General features: G+C 41.0%; 1 protein-coding gene across 2 annotated transcripts in view; it reads right to left on the bottom strand.

Annotated features, from left to right (window-relative positions):
• Nucleotides 1–16,155, bottom strand: part of Gpc6 (glypican 6) — a 989,931-nt gene that overhangs the window by 327,576 nt on the left and 646,200 nt on the right. For both annotated transcript variants that reach the window (XM_075949426.1, XM_075949427.1), the window contains exon 4: nt 287–452. In XM_075949426.1, coding sequence (XP_075805541.1) covers nt 287–452 — 166 coding nt within the window. The remainder of the gene's footprint in view (nt 1–286; nt 453–16,155) is intronic.

The raw sequence follows: 16,155 nt of genomic DNA, 5'->3' as shown, positions 1-16,155 counted from the left end.
ACCATCCTTTGGTAACTGTTTCTTTTCAAGAAATTCAAATTCAGTAAAATAAGCTGATTGGATACAATTGGCTTGCACATTCTGGGGAGGAAGTCCCCTGGAAAACACAAGGAAGTCTTGCTTTGCAGGATTTAACAAATGGGAAAATTGCAAATAACGTTTTGAAGTTGCTGAAAGCTGTTTCAGGCTCTCTAAGACATCAAACCTTCTGAACCCACGCGAGCATCAAATACCATAATCGCTTTGCAGTCTCAGGTGGCTCCTGGGCCGGTTGAGTCCGTCTTACCTATGAAGAGATTCCACTCAGTGTCCAGATCTGCCTGGTTGGCTAGACAGCCCTTCATGACGTTGAGACAGTAGTTGTTGCAAGGTCTCACAGTAGGCAAGCCTCGGCAGTATGGGCAGTACAGCATCTTCATGAGAGCCCGGATGCACCCGGGGGTGGGGCTCACCTGTAAGTGTGAGATAGGAGAAAAAAAAATCAGAATCAAAGAGAGGAAGGGGAGGGGAAGAAGTCATGCTCTCCTCAGTCATAGGAGACAAAGGCAGAGCCGCTCCACTGAGCCTTCGGCAGTCACAGGCTTGAAGAAGCTGGGAGGCACAGAACTGTTTTTAAGTTTTGATATGCAACTGGTAAATTTTTATTAGATACTTGTGCTCTGCAAAGTAATCATTTCCTGAAAGGCTCCTGCCTGCATTCTGCTTTCTTTCTGGCATTCCAATTCAACCTCAAACATGGATGCTGTTTCATTGTGGCAGAGTGTGAGTTGGCAGAACCGTGGACAGACAAACTTGAAAGGCAGAGATCCATACAGACCAAGTCGCTATTAGAGTTGCATGTGACACCTTTAGCAAAGCCTTCATCTGGTCACTCGGTTCCTTTACTAACAGAGCTGGAGGACCCCCTTGCTGTGTTCCAACTACCATAAATGCTCGGTATCACCTTAGTGATCCAGGCTAGCACAGAAGCCATGGACCTAGTCAAACAGTGTTGTCGGGCATCTGAGGACACAGGACTCTAGAAAAGTCACTGAAAATGGATCCAGCTTGGAATGCAAGCAGGAATTCTTCCAGGAATTCAAAGTCATCACTAACCTACTGACAGTGAAGTACTACTTGTCCAGACCAGGGAATGCAGTGACCCAATCAATCCTTAAGCAGTAAAACTTGGGGACCAACCAAAGAATGTAAGAGCTAGAAGACCCTGGAAGGCAGTAAAAGTCTTTCTCTAGAAAAGACTCAGGCACAGGGGTGGAACTCACAGCAGCAGCCTCGGCATTGGCTCTGCGTAAGAAAGGGCCTCTGGATAGTTTTGTCGGCAGGAGCAGGGTCTCGTGGGACCCCTCCCCCACTCTTGAACTGTTTACTATTGACAGAATAAGTAAGAGAATGATTCATTGTCTTCAGTTGTGCACCCACCAGTGACCCCACCATGTTCCCGTGGGTAATCCCCCCCCCCCAATCCAGTGGTTGCAAAGATGGCCATGGCCAAACTAAATCAGATCACAAAAGTAAAAATCAGATGTTGTGTATCCGGGAAGGAGACTGGTGAGTACGAGGGGTGGTGGCCATAAGGGTAGGAGGGAGATAGGAGTAGATGAGGGGATGGGCACATGGGTGCAAGGTATAATCAGAACACATGCACACATATGATATAGATTGCATACATATATAATTATCAAAAAAATTAACCAATAAAAAGAAAAGTACATAATGGTATGTGATCATTAACAGAAGAAGAAAGTTATAAGTTGATGTCAAGAGGAAAACATATTTAAGACTGCTAGCTCCTTGGCCAGTCTTGGGGGTAGCAGCAGTTACGTCATTACCTGCAGCATAAATTCACAACAGAAAGCTGTTTCAATGGCTAGGTGTAAAATTCTTGTGTAGTTGTTTGGCTGGCTGGTGTTCACACACTTTTGATGTAGTCGAGTATGTAGCTAGCTGCTGACTGGTTTGTAATGGGGACTAGAGATGGGGACCAAAAAATACTCAACTACAAGCCTCCCCTTGTGCAAGGGCTTCTGGGTCCTTCCCACTCTGTTCTCCCCTTGTTCACTCCTTTCTGCCTCATCATGTTTCTCCTGTCTTTTAAATGATTAACTTAACTGAACACCACCCTCTACCTGAACAAAACGCTCCATGAGAGCTCTCCTCATGGGTATCACCCTACCACAGCTCCATTTGCTCCTGATACATCCGCCAAAGACACTTGAAATGCCGTAGAGAACGCTGGGTAAAGGGCCCTCCATCCCTTTCAGTCCAGATGATGCAGCTCTTTACACCAGCTCGATCTGCTCCTCTCCCCTTCCTTTGATGCCCTGTAGCTCCCTGTTCCTGCTGCCATCTCCTTTTGGCCCAAGCAGTCCTGGCAATGGGGCCCGTCACTGTCACATGAGTCAACTCTATGCTCACTTTCTCCTACTGTCCCTCTCTGTCTCTCCTACCTTCCGTCTTCCCCTCCCCAGAGATCTTTTAGTTCTACTGTATGACCAAATTATCTGTTACAGTCTCCAATAATTATTTTCCAAATCCATTCAGGATTGGAGGACTACAATTGCCTGATCCATCACAGCGAGTCAAGTTAGGACCGGAGGATCTCCTCTTCAACAGACCCAGGACTACCCACTCTGACAGTGACCCTCCTCAGCAGAGCATGACTTTAGTGCCCCTGCCCCACATTTTTAGACCTTCTTAGAGTTAGAAATGATAGTCTCCTGCTGAAAGACTACACTTCCCAGCTTCCCTTGCGGACTATGGCAGTCATTCCTGCCCTTGTAAGAGGCAGCCTCTAATCTTTTTTTCTAGACATTTTGGCCACCCTCACAGGTAGTTACCAAAGAACCTCCTCACTGTGGATAACTATGGTTCTCCTCAGGTCAGGTCAAGCTGCCCTTTTTCCTGCCTTCCATCTCTACAGCTGCGCTTCTATAGTCTAACGTGTGAGTTAGATTTTCCTACCGCCGCATTTCCGTAACCTCCGTATTCCTTCCATGATCTTTAGACACTACAGTAGCATCCTGATTGCTTCTTTTTCCTGGCACTATAAGATTGGCTTGAATAAAACCATCATCACAATCAACTGTAGGAGTCATTGTGTTAACAACCCCAAGTCGAAGAAGTGAAACATCAGAGGTCCAAAAGAACAGCGGAGAAGGCCTTGATCCTACAAGTGAAAACTTTGACAGCAAAGCAAGAGCAAAGAGATAGAAAACAGAGCAGACGTGAACTCTGGTGGAGGACTTGCAGTCATAACATCGTTCCCTGGTAGGTTATTTCATTGAGAAGACAAATTAGGAGGGATTACTTAAAAAGATTCTCCATTGAGAGGTATCGCAGACAAAGTGAGCAAGGAAGAGCTAGGGAGGCAGAACGAGAGAAGGAACGGGAAATACTTCCATGTTGCTCTGCCATGCTGACATGAACTACAAAATCCCTCCTCATTCTCATCCCTAGGGCCTGGCTGACTCTTGTGTCCTTTGCTTGAGGATTTTGTTTGTGAGCCTGACTTTCCAGTCTGCCTTGTTTCTCGGATCTGGATGTCTTTTTCCGGAGACATCCTGCTCCCGCTAAGGCTGACTAAGCCACATCCTCCTTTGACTGTCAGATGTTTTCTTTGTTTCTCAGGGTCATGGTGTACATCCCAGTAAGCATCCTGGATTTGTGTTCACTCAGACAGCCCTGGTCACCTGTCCAGTGCTCTGCACAGCAAGCACGTGCTATTATGGTCCACCATAGAACTGTGTTGTGACTTTTTTTTCATATTAAGTGCTTTTTGAAGCAACCTCTCTATTACCTTTCCCAGTTTCTTAGCCGCATTAATATTCCAAGGAGAAAAAAGAACAGGTTGGATTTGTAGGTTATAACATTTAGTTATTGCCTTTTAACTTTACCATCAATGGCTATTGATTGCAATAATTCTAAAGCTTTCGTTCTTTTTTTAAATATGTAATTGTGATAGAGCAAGTACAGTTCCACCTGACATTTTAGAAGGGCCTCCAACTCAGTGTAAAAACGAACAGAGACAACTGAATAGCCTTAATAAGCTAAAAGAACAATGTTGTTCAAGTTAAGTGCGGGTCTCTGAGTACTTTTGGAAATGACATCCTGTTTGGTCAAAGAAAGGGCATTCGAATAATAAAATGACGCAGAGGCGATCAGCGGCCCTTATGTTCAGACCCTGCAGTTGGGGAGCATATGCAACTGCTGCCTGCATTAAAAATAATTTCAAAAAAAAAGTGATCAGTTCAAACTGGAGGCTTTTCTGCAAGAGCCTGGAAAGAAAGTTGTCTTCAATGACCAGTTTGTGAGGATGTAGTTCTATTTTTAATGGGATTATTTTATCATTGCATTGTAAGTACTCTTTCAGAATCCTATTCCCTTGGAATAAATACAGAGTGTAGAGAAGTTGATGGGATAGCAAAGTCATGGATACCCTTTGTTTGTGGATGCCCAGCGCTGCCCCCTTACACAGCTGTGAGGAACACACTGAGGAGCCTGACAGCTTGCATTTCTGTTACTACATCCACAGATCTGTTTACTGTTCATGGCTTCATTTGTGTGTGTGCATTCGCATGTGCATGGGTTTCTGTGCCTTCATCCCATGCGTGGATGTGTGTTCTTAATACCACAACCACATGTAGGAACATTCTCTCGCCACAGACTCTCGGAGCTGTCTCTACCTTTTCTCTGCCTCTGTCACCTGACAACCGCTAACCTGTTTTCTACTGTGATCTTCTCATTTGCAGAACATTATGTAAAAAGAATCACACAGCGTGTAAAATTTTGATTTTGGCTTTCCTTTCTCCCCCCACTGAGCAAGATGTCCTTGAAGCCGAATCCAAGTTATTACAGGCATTTCTAGTTCATTCCTCTTTATTTGCTTTTGAAGACTTTTCTTTTTAAAATGGTTGATTTGTTATTAGCTCGTGTGATGTATGTGTGGCGACCTGTGGACAATCTCATGAGTCGACTCTCTCCTTTCATCTTTATGTGTGTTTCTAGGAGTGACTTGAAGTCGCCAGGCAGTGGTAAGCCATCTTACAGGCCTTGCTGTCCTCTTCTCTGCTGGGAGGCTCTATGAGGTGGGCGTTGTTGGAGTTTCTGTAGCTCTTATGTGACTGGAGGATGACTCAGCTGTCCTGGATATTAACTATTAAGGAGAAGCTACTGTGAGCATCCATGTGCAGGGTTTTACGTACGTTTTCATTCTCTCTGTAATTACTAAAGAGTTGAAAGATGTCAGAAGATGAATTTGTGTCTAGTTTTGTGAGATACTAAGTATTTCTTAAAGTTTCTTTGACAGTATACACTTCTTTCAGCATGGAAGAGCGCCATTTTCTACATTTTCACCAGTGATTGAATTATCATTTTTAAAAATATTTTAGCCATTTGAATAGGTGTGTTATCTACTTCTAATTTCATTGTATCATCCCCCTAAATAATGTCCCAGCAGCTGTCTGACCTGAGTAAGGTCTAACCACCATTAGGTCCCAAATCATTCACCAGCAGGTTCAGATCAATATGCAAAACAGAAAGGTCAAATACTAGGTAAGCCAGGATATTCCAGCAAAACCAATACCAAACCTTGCGTCTGAGATAGAAAAGATAGCACCTCAGTCCTAGACACTCACAAGTGCTAAAAAATCATTTCCTAAAGAAGAAAATTGTTTTTGTTTGTTTATTTGTTTCCTTTGGCAGGGCAACTTTGGAGGAATGGACTCCCCTTTGAGAAATAAAGCATTGACATTGTTCTTAGTTGATAGCTGACATTCCTATACTTGAAAAAATGTAGCATTTACATTCTAGGTAGTGAAAGTAGCCTGGGAAACACAGTTGTATGAAAAAGTTCGTGGTAGTAATATTTTTATTTTGTGTTGATTTCTAATTTCTCCTTGTATAAGTCTTTTGCAAATATTCATAGTCCTGTTTTAAGAATTTCAAATATTGCCAGGTGGTGGTGGTGTACGCTTTTAATCCCAGCTCTCGGTGAACAGAGGCAGGTGGATCTCTGTGAGTTTGGGGCCAGCCTGACCTACAGAATGAGTTCCACAGCTGGCTCCATAGCTACTAGGGAATCCTGTCTCTAAAAATCAAAATAATAATAATAAATAATGATAATGAATTTTAAATATTAAGGAGAAAGAAAGAAACATTTTCCCTCCGGTTAGCTGCACTCTTGAGATTTTGGCATGAATTCTTTCATACTGGTTTGACCCTATGTGAACTGATTCATCTTCTGTGATGATGGATATAAATTACATTTTATATTTAACACCATCAGACAGCTAACGAACTGGGGTCCTTACTGGGTGACGGAAAAGCGAACAAAGCAAAACAGGAGTCCTGGCTCTCTGATTCTCACACCTCATGCTTTACTGATAGAGTTGGGTTCTTTGGAATATTATAAAGAATACAAAAAGATTATAGCAATGGATGGAAAAATCCTTTATTTATAGCTGATTATGTCTGTCAAATGTCACAGCAATAATTCTCGGGTTTTATGAATGAGATTTGAAGTTTATAAAATACTCTCAATGCTGCAATAGAAATTTTAGGTTCTTAACATATACACGATTTCTGTTGCTGCACCAATATTCATGCATTAAAGCTCATATCAATAATTCCTGTAGTAGCTTGTATAAAGTAAGACTTCTGCTTAAAATATGAAACAAGGAGGAGAACATGTGAAAGACATAAACCAGAATGCACACAGAGTGAGCGCACACACGGACGCGCCTGGTGGATGCAAAATAAAATAAACCAGAATGCACACAGAGTGAGCGCACACACACGGACGCGCCTGGTGGATGCAAAATAAAATAAACCAGAATGCACACAGAGTGAGCGCACACACGGAAGCGCCTGGTGGATGCAAAATGACACAACCAGCATAAACAAACACATCTGTCTTTTGCTTCCATGGACAAACAAGCTAACGAAAGTGAACCATTTAACTAAAAAGAATCTGTTTTTGAGTAGGAGCTGGTGCCATTTCCGCTCTTCCTGCTGCACGATCCTACAAAATGATGAGACATGTCTACTCATGATCTTGATATATATTAATTAATATGTATAGAGACACTAACATTTCCTCTCAAGCCTTTAAATATGATTGACTTACCTTCAGGCTAGTTTTCATGTTAACTAATTTTAATTATAATTTTTCAACATCCAATAAACTGTGAGTATGCTTTATAGTAAATCCAGGGGAATTTTAATTTGCATAGACACTAAGGGAACACAGTGAAAGGGGGGGTTGATGAAGGGCTGTGGGCTCAGAACTGGGAAATGGGGATTGACAGGGAGACTGCAGAAGAAGCCGTGCAGCGGATGCCTCCAGGCAAGAACGGGTTGCTAGAAGCATCACAGAAATGCAGGCTAAAAGGGTGACAAATGGGTCTCTTTCTGAAGAAATTATTAGAGGGAGGGGAGTGAGGAAGCGAGGGAGAGAGAGAACTTTTTAGAACTCTGGAATGTAATAATAATTCAAAAGCTTACAGAAAGGTGTTTAATGGAGAAAGAGAAGGGTGTTTGATGGAGAAAGAGATGGCCTCATCTAAAATAAAGCAGGCACTGCCAAACCCAAGTCTTTAGGAATTTAAAAGCCTGAAATCACACAAAATATCTTCTCTGACCATAGTGGAACTGAAGCTGGGGATCAATCACAGGAAGCAGACTGGGAAAGGGACAGGGGTGGAAACAGTGTGTTCAAACACAACAGTGGGGAACAAGGAGATGGCCCAGAAATCAGAAACTACTTAGATGCATGGAAATCAACATGCAATGTGCCCAGACATACAGCCATAACTGCCTAGGTGCCAAAAGAAGAAAGATCTCAAATCAATATCCCTACTCTATATGTTAAAGCAACAAGAAAGAGAAAAGAAAGCTAAGGATAATAGAGACTACTAACAACGTAATTAAAGGAGCAATCAGGAATGACAGGCTTTGTACAGACAAACCAAGTAGACAGGCCTTTGGTCCAACTGTAACAAACAAACATGAGAAGGAATGAGTGACGAATATCAAAAATGAAAGCAAGAGTATGATGATCAGGGTGGTAGAAATAAAAGAAGAAATTCGGTCTGGGGTGTGGCTCAGCAGAGAACACCTACTTAATATAGACGTGATGTAGGCACAGTTCCTAGTCCAGGCACTGGGCTCTATGCTTAGTGGTGGATAATGATGAAACTGTCCACAGTTGGATCTGTAGGAGGAGGAACAGAAGTCCCTATATTGTACATCTTCCTGGAACTTCCAAATAAGATGTGAGCACAAAGATAAGGACAGATATGACATCACACTTGATCACTGTCTGCACATTCAATGAGATAATCCCCCAGAGAGACAGAAAGGGGTCCAGACAGAAATGGTGATGGGAAGATTGAGGCAGGGATGGGCAACAATGGAGTTAAAGCCAGAATTCCTAGAAACTCATCAACCCCATACCATTATAGATGCCTATCAAAAAAAGAACAGGCCAGAGCTTCTTTTCCTGTGGATGTGAGAACTTGGAAACTAGAACATTACTGAAGGAATGTAAGAAGTACAGGGACCTTGGAACCAAGGAGTAAACATGCAATTCTGCACATTTATGCCTAGTTTCACTGCCAAGAATGGTAACATACCACCCCAGAAGGTATCCACGAATGTAGCAGGAGCATTTTCTAATAGCCCCAAACAAAAAACAATCAAAAACATGTATCAACTGATTGATTAATGAATAGAAACTCAAATGCCCATATGTAGCTACTAAAAAATTACATTTTAAAATATGCAGCATTATGGATGAAATTTGAAACATGATGTTGATTTACTGAAGATAGTCATAGAGGAGCATATATTACTTGAAGGCTAAAGCCTTCATAAAATGTCAGCCACAACTGATGTAAGTCCTGTAATTCCAAATTTGAAAAGCCAAGCAAGGAGAAGAAAACAAGTTCAAGGCCTGTTTGGGTAATGGAGCAAGGTCATTGTCAACCTAGTGGGACCTTGTCTGTTATAATTATGCTGTTCTGCCCTGTCACCTGGGTACCCTGTCCCTTTAAAAGACAAGCCACCCACTCCCAATCTCCTCCTTCTCACCAAGGCAAGATGGTCTCTATTCTCCCTTTCTCTCTCTGACCCCTCTTCTTCTGAAGAGGCAACTTCTGCCTCCCTCCTCCCCCCTCCTCTTCCCTCTCTCTCTCCCTGTCCCTACTCCCCCACCCATACCCTCCCATACCCTCCCAATACCCAATAAATAAACTCTCCATACACAAACTCTCTCAGCATCGGGCTGTCTCCCACCTGCTGATGTCTCCCACCATCCATGGGACCTGCCAGGGTCACTCCCGTGCAGTCATAACACTGTCTCCAAACAGTAACAGTTAAAAAAGGTTAGGGACATAGCTTAGTGGTAGGAAGCTTGCCCAGAGTGAGCAAGAAGCAGTGCTTAATTTAAGGAGGCGAAGAAGAGAAAGGAAAACAAACAAACAAACAAAAACCCTACAGAGAGGGTTAATCCATGCAGACAATGGGAAGCATAGCAGGGCTTGGGGCTGGAGAGTGATTGCTAGTACGTGTAAATTGTCTTTCCTGGGATGAAAATGTTCTAATTTAGTTTGCAGAAACAGTCATGTCAGTCAACATGGCAAATATATTAAAAACTCTTGACATCTTCCCTTGAAGTGGATGAACGTTATGGCATGTAAGCTGTGCCAATCAATGTGTTTAGAAAGGGAATAAAATATACATTTACAACAAATGCATTCCTGCTGCCATATTTGTGGGTGGCAAAGGATTCAGCAGTGGGCATTTCACGGTGTGGTAGGTGCTAACCATAAGGAAGGTCCAGGTACACAGCACACAGCGCTCAATAAGAAAGAGGTTCAGAGCCAGTATCACTGTTCTATCATCAGTCAGAGACCACGTTTAGACATGTGACTGCCCACAAATATTTTAAAATATCATTAACTTTAAACTATGTGATAGCACAATCATATCTTATATGCATGATCTGAGTGATGCAATTACAGCAGGTGACCATATGAGATTTTCATGCATCATTTATTTCAGACGATTCTCCCTCCTCGTCTTCCTGCACACTCCCCCGTCCCTGTTGTACCTTATTGTTGTCTCAGAAAGCCACCTGTCATTTCAAATTGCAACTATGGTTCTGCATGTGTGTGAGGGCGTGGACATGCTTGTGTGGGCTGTGTGTATGCATATGCCTCTGTAAGCCAGAGATTGTTGTCTGGTGTCCACCTCAATCTACCTTTTTTTCTTTCTTTTTCTAAATATTTAGTTATTTTTTTATGTATATGGTGTTCTGACTGAATGTATGCCTACATGCCAGAAGATGGTGCCAGATCTTATTACAGATGGTTGTAGTCATAATGTGGTTGCTGGAAATTGAACTCAGGACCTCTGGAAGAGCAGCCAGTGCTCTTAACCACTGAGCCGTCTCTCCAGCCTTGCCTCATTCAGTCAATTCCATGTGCACTTAAGTCATTGTACCTCACTGAACCTGAGATTCAGGTACACTGACTGGCCAGTAGGCTCTGGGATTTCTCTGCCCCTCCTTCTGTCATGCTTCCATTACAGATCCCCTCTGCTAAGCTGAGCCTGGCTTTTTAAACCAGCACTGGGGGATCTGACCCGAGGCAGGTCCCCATGTTAACTCGGCAAGCATTTTACCGACTGAGTCATCTCCCCAGTCATAACGGTTGTTTGGCAGCGAAAAAATTGTGAGCACCCAGGCAAGCGCAGGGACCTTGAGTTCAGTTTGAATATGGATGAACATGCAAAAGCTCCAAAACTATCTCCTCTTCATCTTGTACAATGGAGAGAGAACAAGGAGGAGACAGGAAAGGATTATGAATTGCAAATCAGAGCTTGACGGAAACATGTGCCCTGTGAGAATGATGAATGTTTACGGTACCATTGTGATAAAAAAATTCAGCCTAATTCAAAAAAAATTAATGTACTTATTAACTAGGATCCTCCCCTGAAAAGCTTGAGGTGTAGGAAGCATTTCAAGTCACGAAATGATGACTGAACTTTCTGGATTTGAGAGGAAAGCATTGGGCCTATCCATTTGCATACCCAATTGCCATGACTTCAGAAGTTCCGAGGCTAAATAGGAACAGTAGGAACACTGTGGAACACTTTAAAATGAAATCATGACTCAGGAAATGGGTTCCTAAAACTTCTGAGTCAGTCTTTGCTCGTTCTGTGCTGTTGGTATGAGGATTAGGCCACAGAGTTCTTGCTAGTGAGATCCAGGTTCTGAATCTAATTTCATTTCTTAGGGTATAAATAAAATTTCTGCAGAATTTAGTAAATGTTTGTTATTGGTCACTTGATAGACTGGAATATTTCCAAGTATCACTTAAATAAATTATTACACAGTTACACACATACACACACACAAGAATGGATATTTTCACCCATTATGAAGAAACATCTCTTTCTGTTAGTTAAGTACGTGTTTCAGGTGGCCCTCTAATGTCTAATTCTTACCCAATAGAATACAATGTTATTTGAATTCTACCTTATTGTATTATAACGAGGTCTTGGTGATAGCACATTTTATTTGGGCAGTCAGCTTGGCATTTGAACTTTGCTCAGTTGTAAATTTTTAAAGTGCGGGCACAGAATATAAAGCAGGATGTCTAAGTGCCTCCAGGGAATTGCTGTCTTCCTCGGTTAGAAATCAGAGTTTAAATATTACTTCATTTAGAAGAAACATTTTAGCAGTGACTTTCAATATGAGTAATTGAAGCGAAAATCCACTCTGGAAAGAGCTATGAATTTGCAGCCTCTGTATAGCAATACAAACATTCATATCTGCTTTGCAATGCACACAGCCTGAATTCAAAATAAGGAGGTGTAGCATTTTCAAGAATGCAAAACCAAATCCATCACCCGGGGAACACGTGCAGCTTCAAATGCTTAGTGTAAGTAGCTGGCATATGGCAAGAGGTGAATAATACTGAAACACGTCTGCTACGTGTAGAGACACAGACAGATCCCATATTGCAGTGTTTGGGGAGATTCTGGAGTACAGTGCTTAGACATGAGGTCTGTGTTAGTGCTATTTATTCATCTGTTTAACTTTTGTTGGTGTGTCTATCTTTTGCTATCATCTATCTATCATCTATCTATCTATCTATCTATCTATCTATCTATCTATGTATCTATCATCTATCTATCTTCTATCTACCTACTATCATCTATCTATCTATCTATCTATCTATCTATCTATCTATCTATCTATCTATCTATCTATGTATCTATGTATCTATCATCTATCTTCTATCTACCTACTATCATCTATCTATCTATCTATCTATCTATCTATCTATCTATCTATCATCTATCTATCTTCTATCTACCTACTATCATCTATCTATCTATGTATCTATCTATCTATCATCTATCTACCTACTATCATCTATCTATCATCAATCATCTATCTATCTTCTATCTACCTACTATCATCTATCTATCTATCTATCTATCTATCTATCTATCTATCTATCTATCATCAATCATCTATCTATCTTCTATCTACCTACTATCATCTATCTATCTATCTATCGATCTATCTATCATCTATCTATCTATCATCTATCTATCTATCATCTATCTATCTTCTATCTACCCACTATCATCTATCTATCTATCTATCTATCTATCTATCTATCTATCTATCTATCTATCTATCTATCATCTATCTATCATCTATCTATCTATCTATCTATCTATCTATCTATCTATCTATCTATTTTCTCTCTATCTACCTATCATCTATTGTTGCAGGAAGTCTCTTGTTGGTTTCTGGCTTCTCAGTCCTGAAATAATCACATAGAAACTGTGTTATTTAAATCATTGTTTGGCCTATTAGCTCTAGATTCTTATTGGCTAACTCTTACATATTAATTTAACCCATCTCCATTAATCTGTGCATCACCATGAGGTTGTGGTCTACCAGCAAAGTTTCAGCATGTCTGTCTCCGACAGCAGCTTCATGCTTCCCTTTGACTCTGCCCTTCTTTCTCCCAGCATTGTTTAGTTTTCACCACCTCTGTTCCCCTATAGCTCTGCTATAGGCCCAAAGTAGCTCCTTTATTAACCAACGGCATTCTCAGCATACAGAGGGGAATCCCACATCAATTTACCTGCCTATCTGTGTGTCTGGTCATCTGTCTGTCTGTCTTCTATTTACCTACTTACCTATTATCTATCTATTTATCATCTATTTAGCTACCTATCTATTATTGAAACTATCTTCCTACTATCTATCTATCTATCTATCTATCTATCTATCTATCTATCATCTATCTATCTACCTACCTACTTACCATCATCCATCCATCCATCCACCCATCCATCTATATCTCCCGCGGCTATCCATTTCCAATAGTGTATCTTCCTGCCAGTAGTGTTGACACTATCTATCTCATGAATCCTACAATTTCTAGCCCACATACAGAGCTCTATCAGTGATTCTAATCTGCTTTGAGCTCCTCATGAGCATCCCATTGACACATAAGAATTTATCAACATGAATTTTTTCTGAGAAAGCCTGTAGCAAACAGAACAAAATAATATAAACACCACGTTAAGAGAGTTGCAAAAGACGAGTTTCGCCCTGCTCTAACCAGATAGCTGACAATGAAGTCATGGAGTACAGCTAGGAGTAAAGAGAGAGAGTATTGTTTGAGCTTTCCATGGCCATGGGGAAATATGTGAAAGAAATCTTATAGGTAGAACCATTGGTGGCCCTGCCCTTGAAAAACTAACAAAAAATAAAGGACAAAGGAAAGCTATCAATGGCTGTCTTTGTGAGGCAAACAAGAAGACAGAATCACACTAAAAGAATATCCCCCTACTTCTCTCCCATCATAATTAAAGTAGAGGCCACAAATGAATTCGTCCCAAAGTTCATTCCACAACTATTTACCGAGCACAGCCACGTGCTCTCTCTGTAATGAACTGTACTGGAGGTGAGAGGCCATTTTCAGAAGGAAAGCCACAGTCTGGGAAAGGAGGACAAGTTGCCAAATTCCTTGAATAACTGGCTCATGAGGATCACTTCAGAAGAAAGTCCTTGGGCTAACAACTCCAGAAAAACAGGTAGAAACTGGAATGAGCTGGAAATGGACTAGCAAGAACGTGAGGCATCTATCTAGCATCCTCAGACGTCTAAAGTCTTTGTCATTTGAAATACACATCCCAGGGCGGCAGGAGAGAAAGTCTGAAGGTTGTCTGTCACTTTTTATAACTTTCAATATACTCAAGACTTCTGGGTGATGGAAGGGTGAGGATCCTAGAAACAGCAAAAATACGCAACAGGAATTTAAAGGGAGAATTTGTAGAGGGACTACAAAAGTCACAAATTGAGTTTCTTTCTGTCGATGCAGAAAAAAAAAATCGATCCTTTTTCCCCAAATAATGCAGCGTCATTTGAATAATTCTCCAGTCTTTCAGGGCTTTGGCTGTGACAGATGAAAATACTTTCATTTCAAAGTGACCATCCAATTGAAACAGAACAAAAAAGCTACTTTAATTTATACTAGTGGCTTTGTGATAACCGAGAGGGGCTCAGCTTTGGCCCATGTCCCCAGCATTCCTGCAATCACTTTCTGCTTTCCTCCCCTCCAAGGAAGCTCTGGGGATTCCACGGCTCAGACACCCATGTGTGTCCTTTACTAAAAACGAAGAGATTCTTAAGAAGTCAAGTATGCATGCACACTCTGACAGCAAGCTGCCAAATAAACTCCACGGCAATCTTTTATGGGATTGGCTCAAATATTTTAGAAAACTATGGATGCAATGTGGGTGTTGAAGGTCTGATTCTATTATCCACCTCAGCTCTAGCTACTGACCCCTGCTAAAAAGATAGCCCCCATGATACCTTCCTCCTATGAAAAATTCTGTTAGAGTTGTTATTTCAATTCACAGGGCTGGCTTTAGGAACACCATCCATCATTAATTCCTGTATTTAAAAAGAATTATATAAAACCACTCATTAAGTCTCAGGTCAAAGCTTAAATGAAAATATTGAGCACAATTTTACTGAAGTACAAAGATACTTCCCTTGCTATCCTAGGTCCAGTGTGTAACTAAAATGGATGATTATTAATGGGAGAATTTGTTGGGTGTGAACACCGATAGTTTACATGCTATTAAAAGCCCTCAGCACATGTCTTTAGCTTGTTACATGTCTACATACCTAAGATTATCTATCATTGCGCTCATGTATTTACACACATTGATAGGCAAACATGTTGCACATTTTAAAGTATACCTTTTAGGACGATAGACTGAACTTCTGAAATGTGGATTAAGAAAGGCATTCAGTGAAAAAAAATATTTTAGAAATAGTTTCCAAATTTGTTGAAAAATACTTAAATGCAGGTAAAACTTTGGTTCTACAGAATCTTTTGGTCCCTGTTTTCATTACCCTTGGTCACCGGGTGTTACTCTCTGTCTGAAGGAGACTATTGCATGCACTTGGGAAGAACAATTAAATCAATCTTTTCAGGTCTTTCCTTCATTAAGTTTTAAGATGGCCTTCCTAGATTTTCCCGGCACTCAGATTTGAAACTTTTTTTTTCTCTCCCAGAGTCTTCCAAGGAAATCATATTAATATAATGTGTTTTGATAACAAAAAATACATTTTCTCTTAAAATAAACATAGATATGTTGACTTGCAATTTCAGCTTGTTTTTTGTATACTTTGATGATGTATTTTAAATGATTCAAATACCGTATACTTACTAAGTTTCAAGGGAAAATGAATCAAGATGACAATAATTTATAGAGCTTTGTTACAAAATTATCTCTTAAAGTATAAAATAGCAATTCCAATATCAATGTTAGCCAAGCTTGTACTGTTGTTATTAACAGCTATGTTATGGGTGCTGGACCACGGCATGTATATTCGCATAGACGGATGCTGAAGAAATAATATTTTCTTCTTCGTCACCTTTCATTAAACACACATGATGATTCTCTGATGGGCCTCCCGAGTTCCCAGCTCCATCCTCTGGCTAGCATCCAGCTTCCAGAAATACAGATCTGGTCCCTGTTCTGCCTTGGCTCACGTACTGCAAGACCTTCCCCAGGAGTGTGTGAGCAGAGACAGACTGGGTGACTTTATTT

The sequence above is a fragment of the Microtus pennsylvanicus genome, chromosome 15, assembly GCF_037038515.1.
Source record: "Microtus pennsylvanicus isolate mMicPen1 chromosome 15, mMicPen1.hap1, whole genome shotgun sequence".
Taxonomy (NCBI): domain Eukaryota; kingdom Metazoa; phylum Chordata; class Mammalia; order Rodentia; family Cricetidae; genus Microtus; species Microtus pennsylvanicus.
This window is presented reverse-complemented; position numbering and strand designations above follow the sequence as displayed.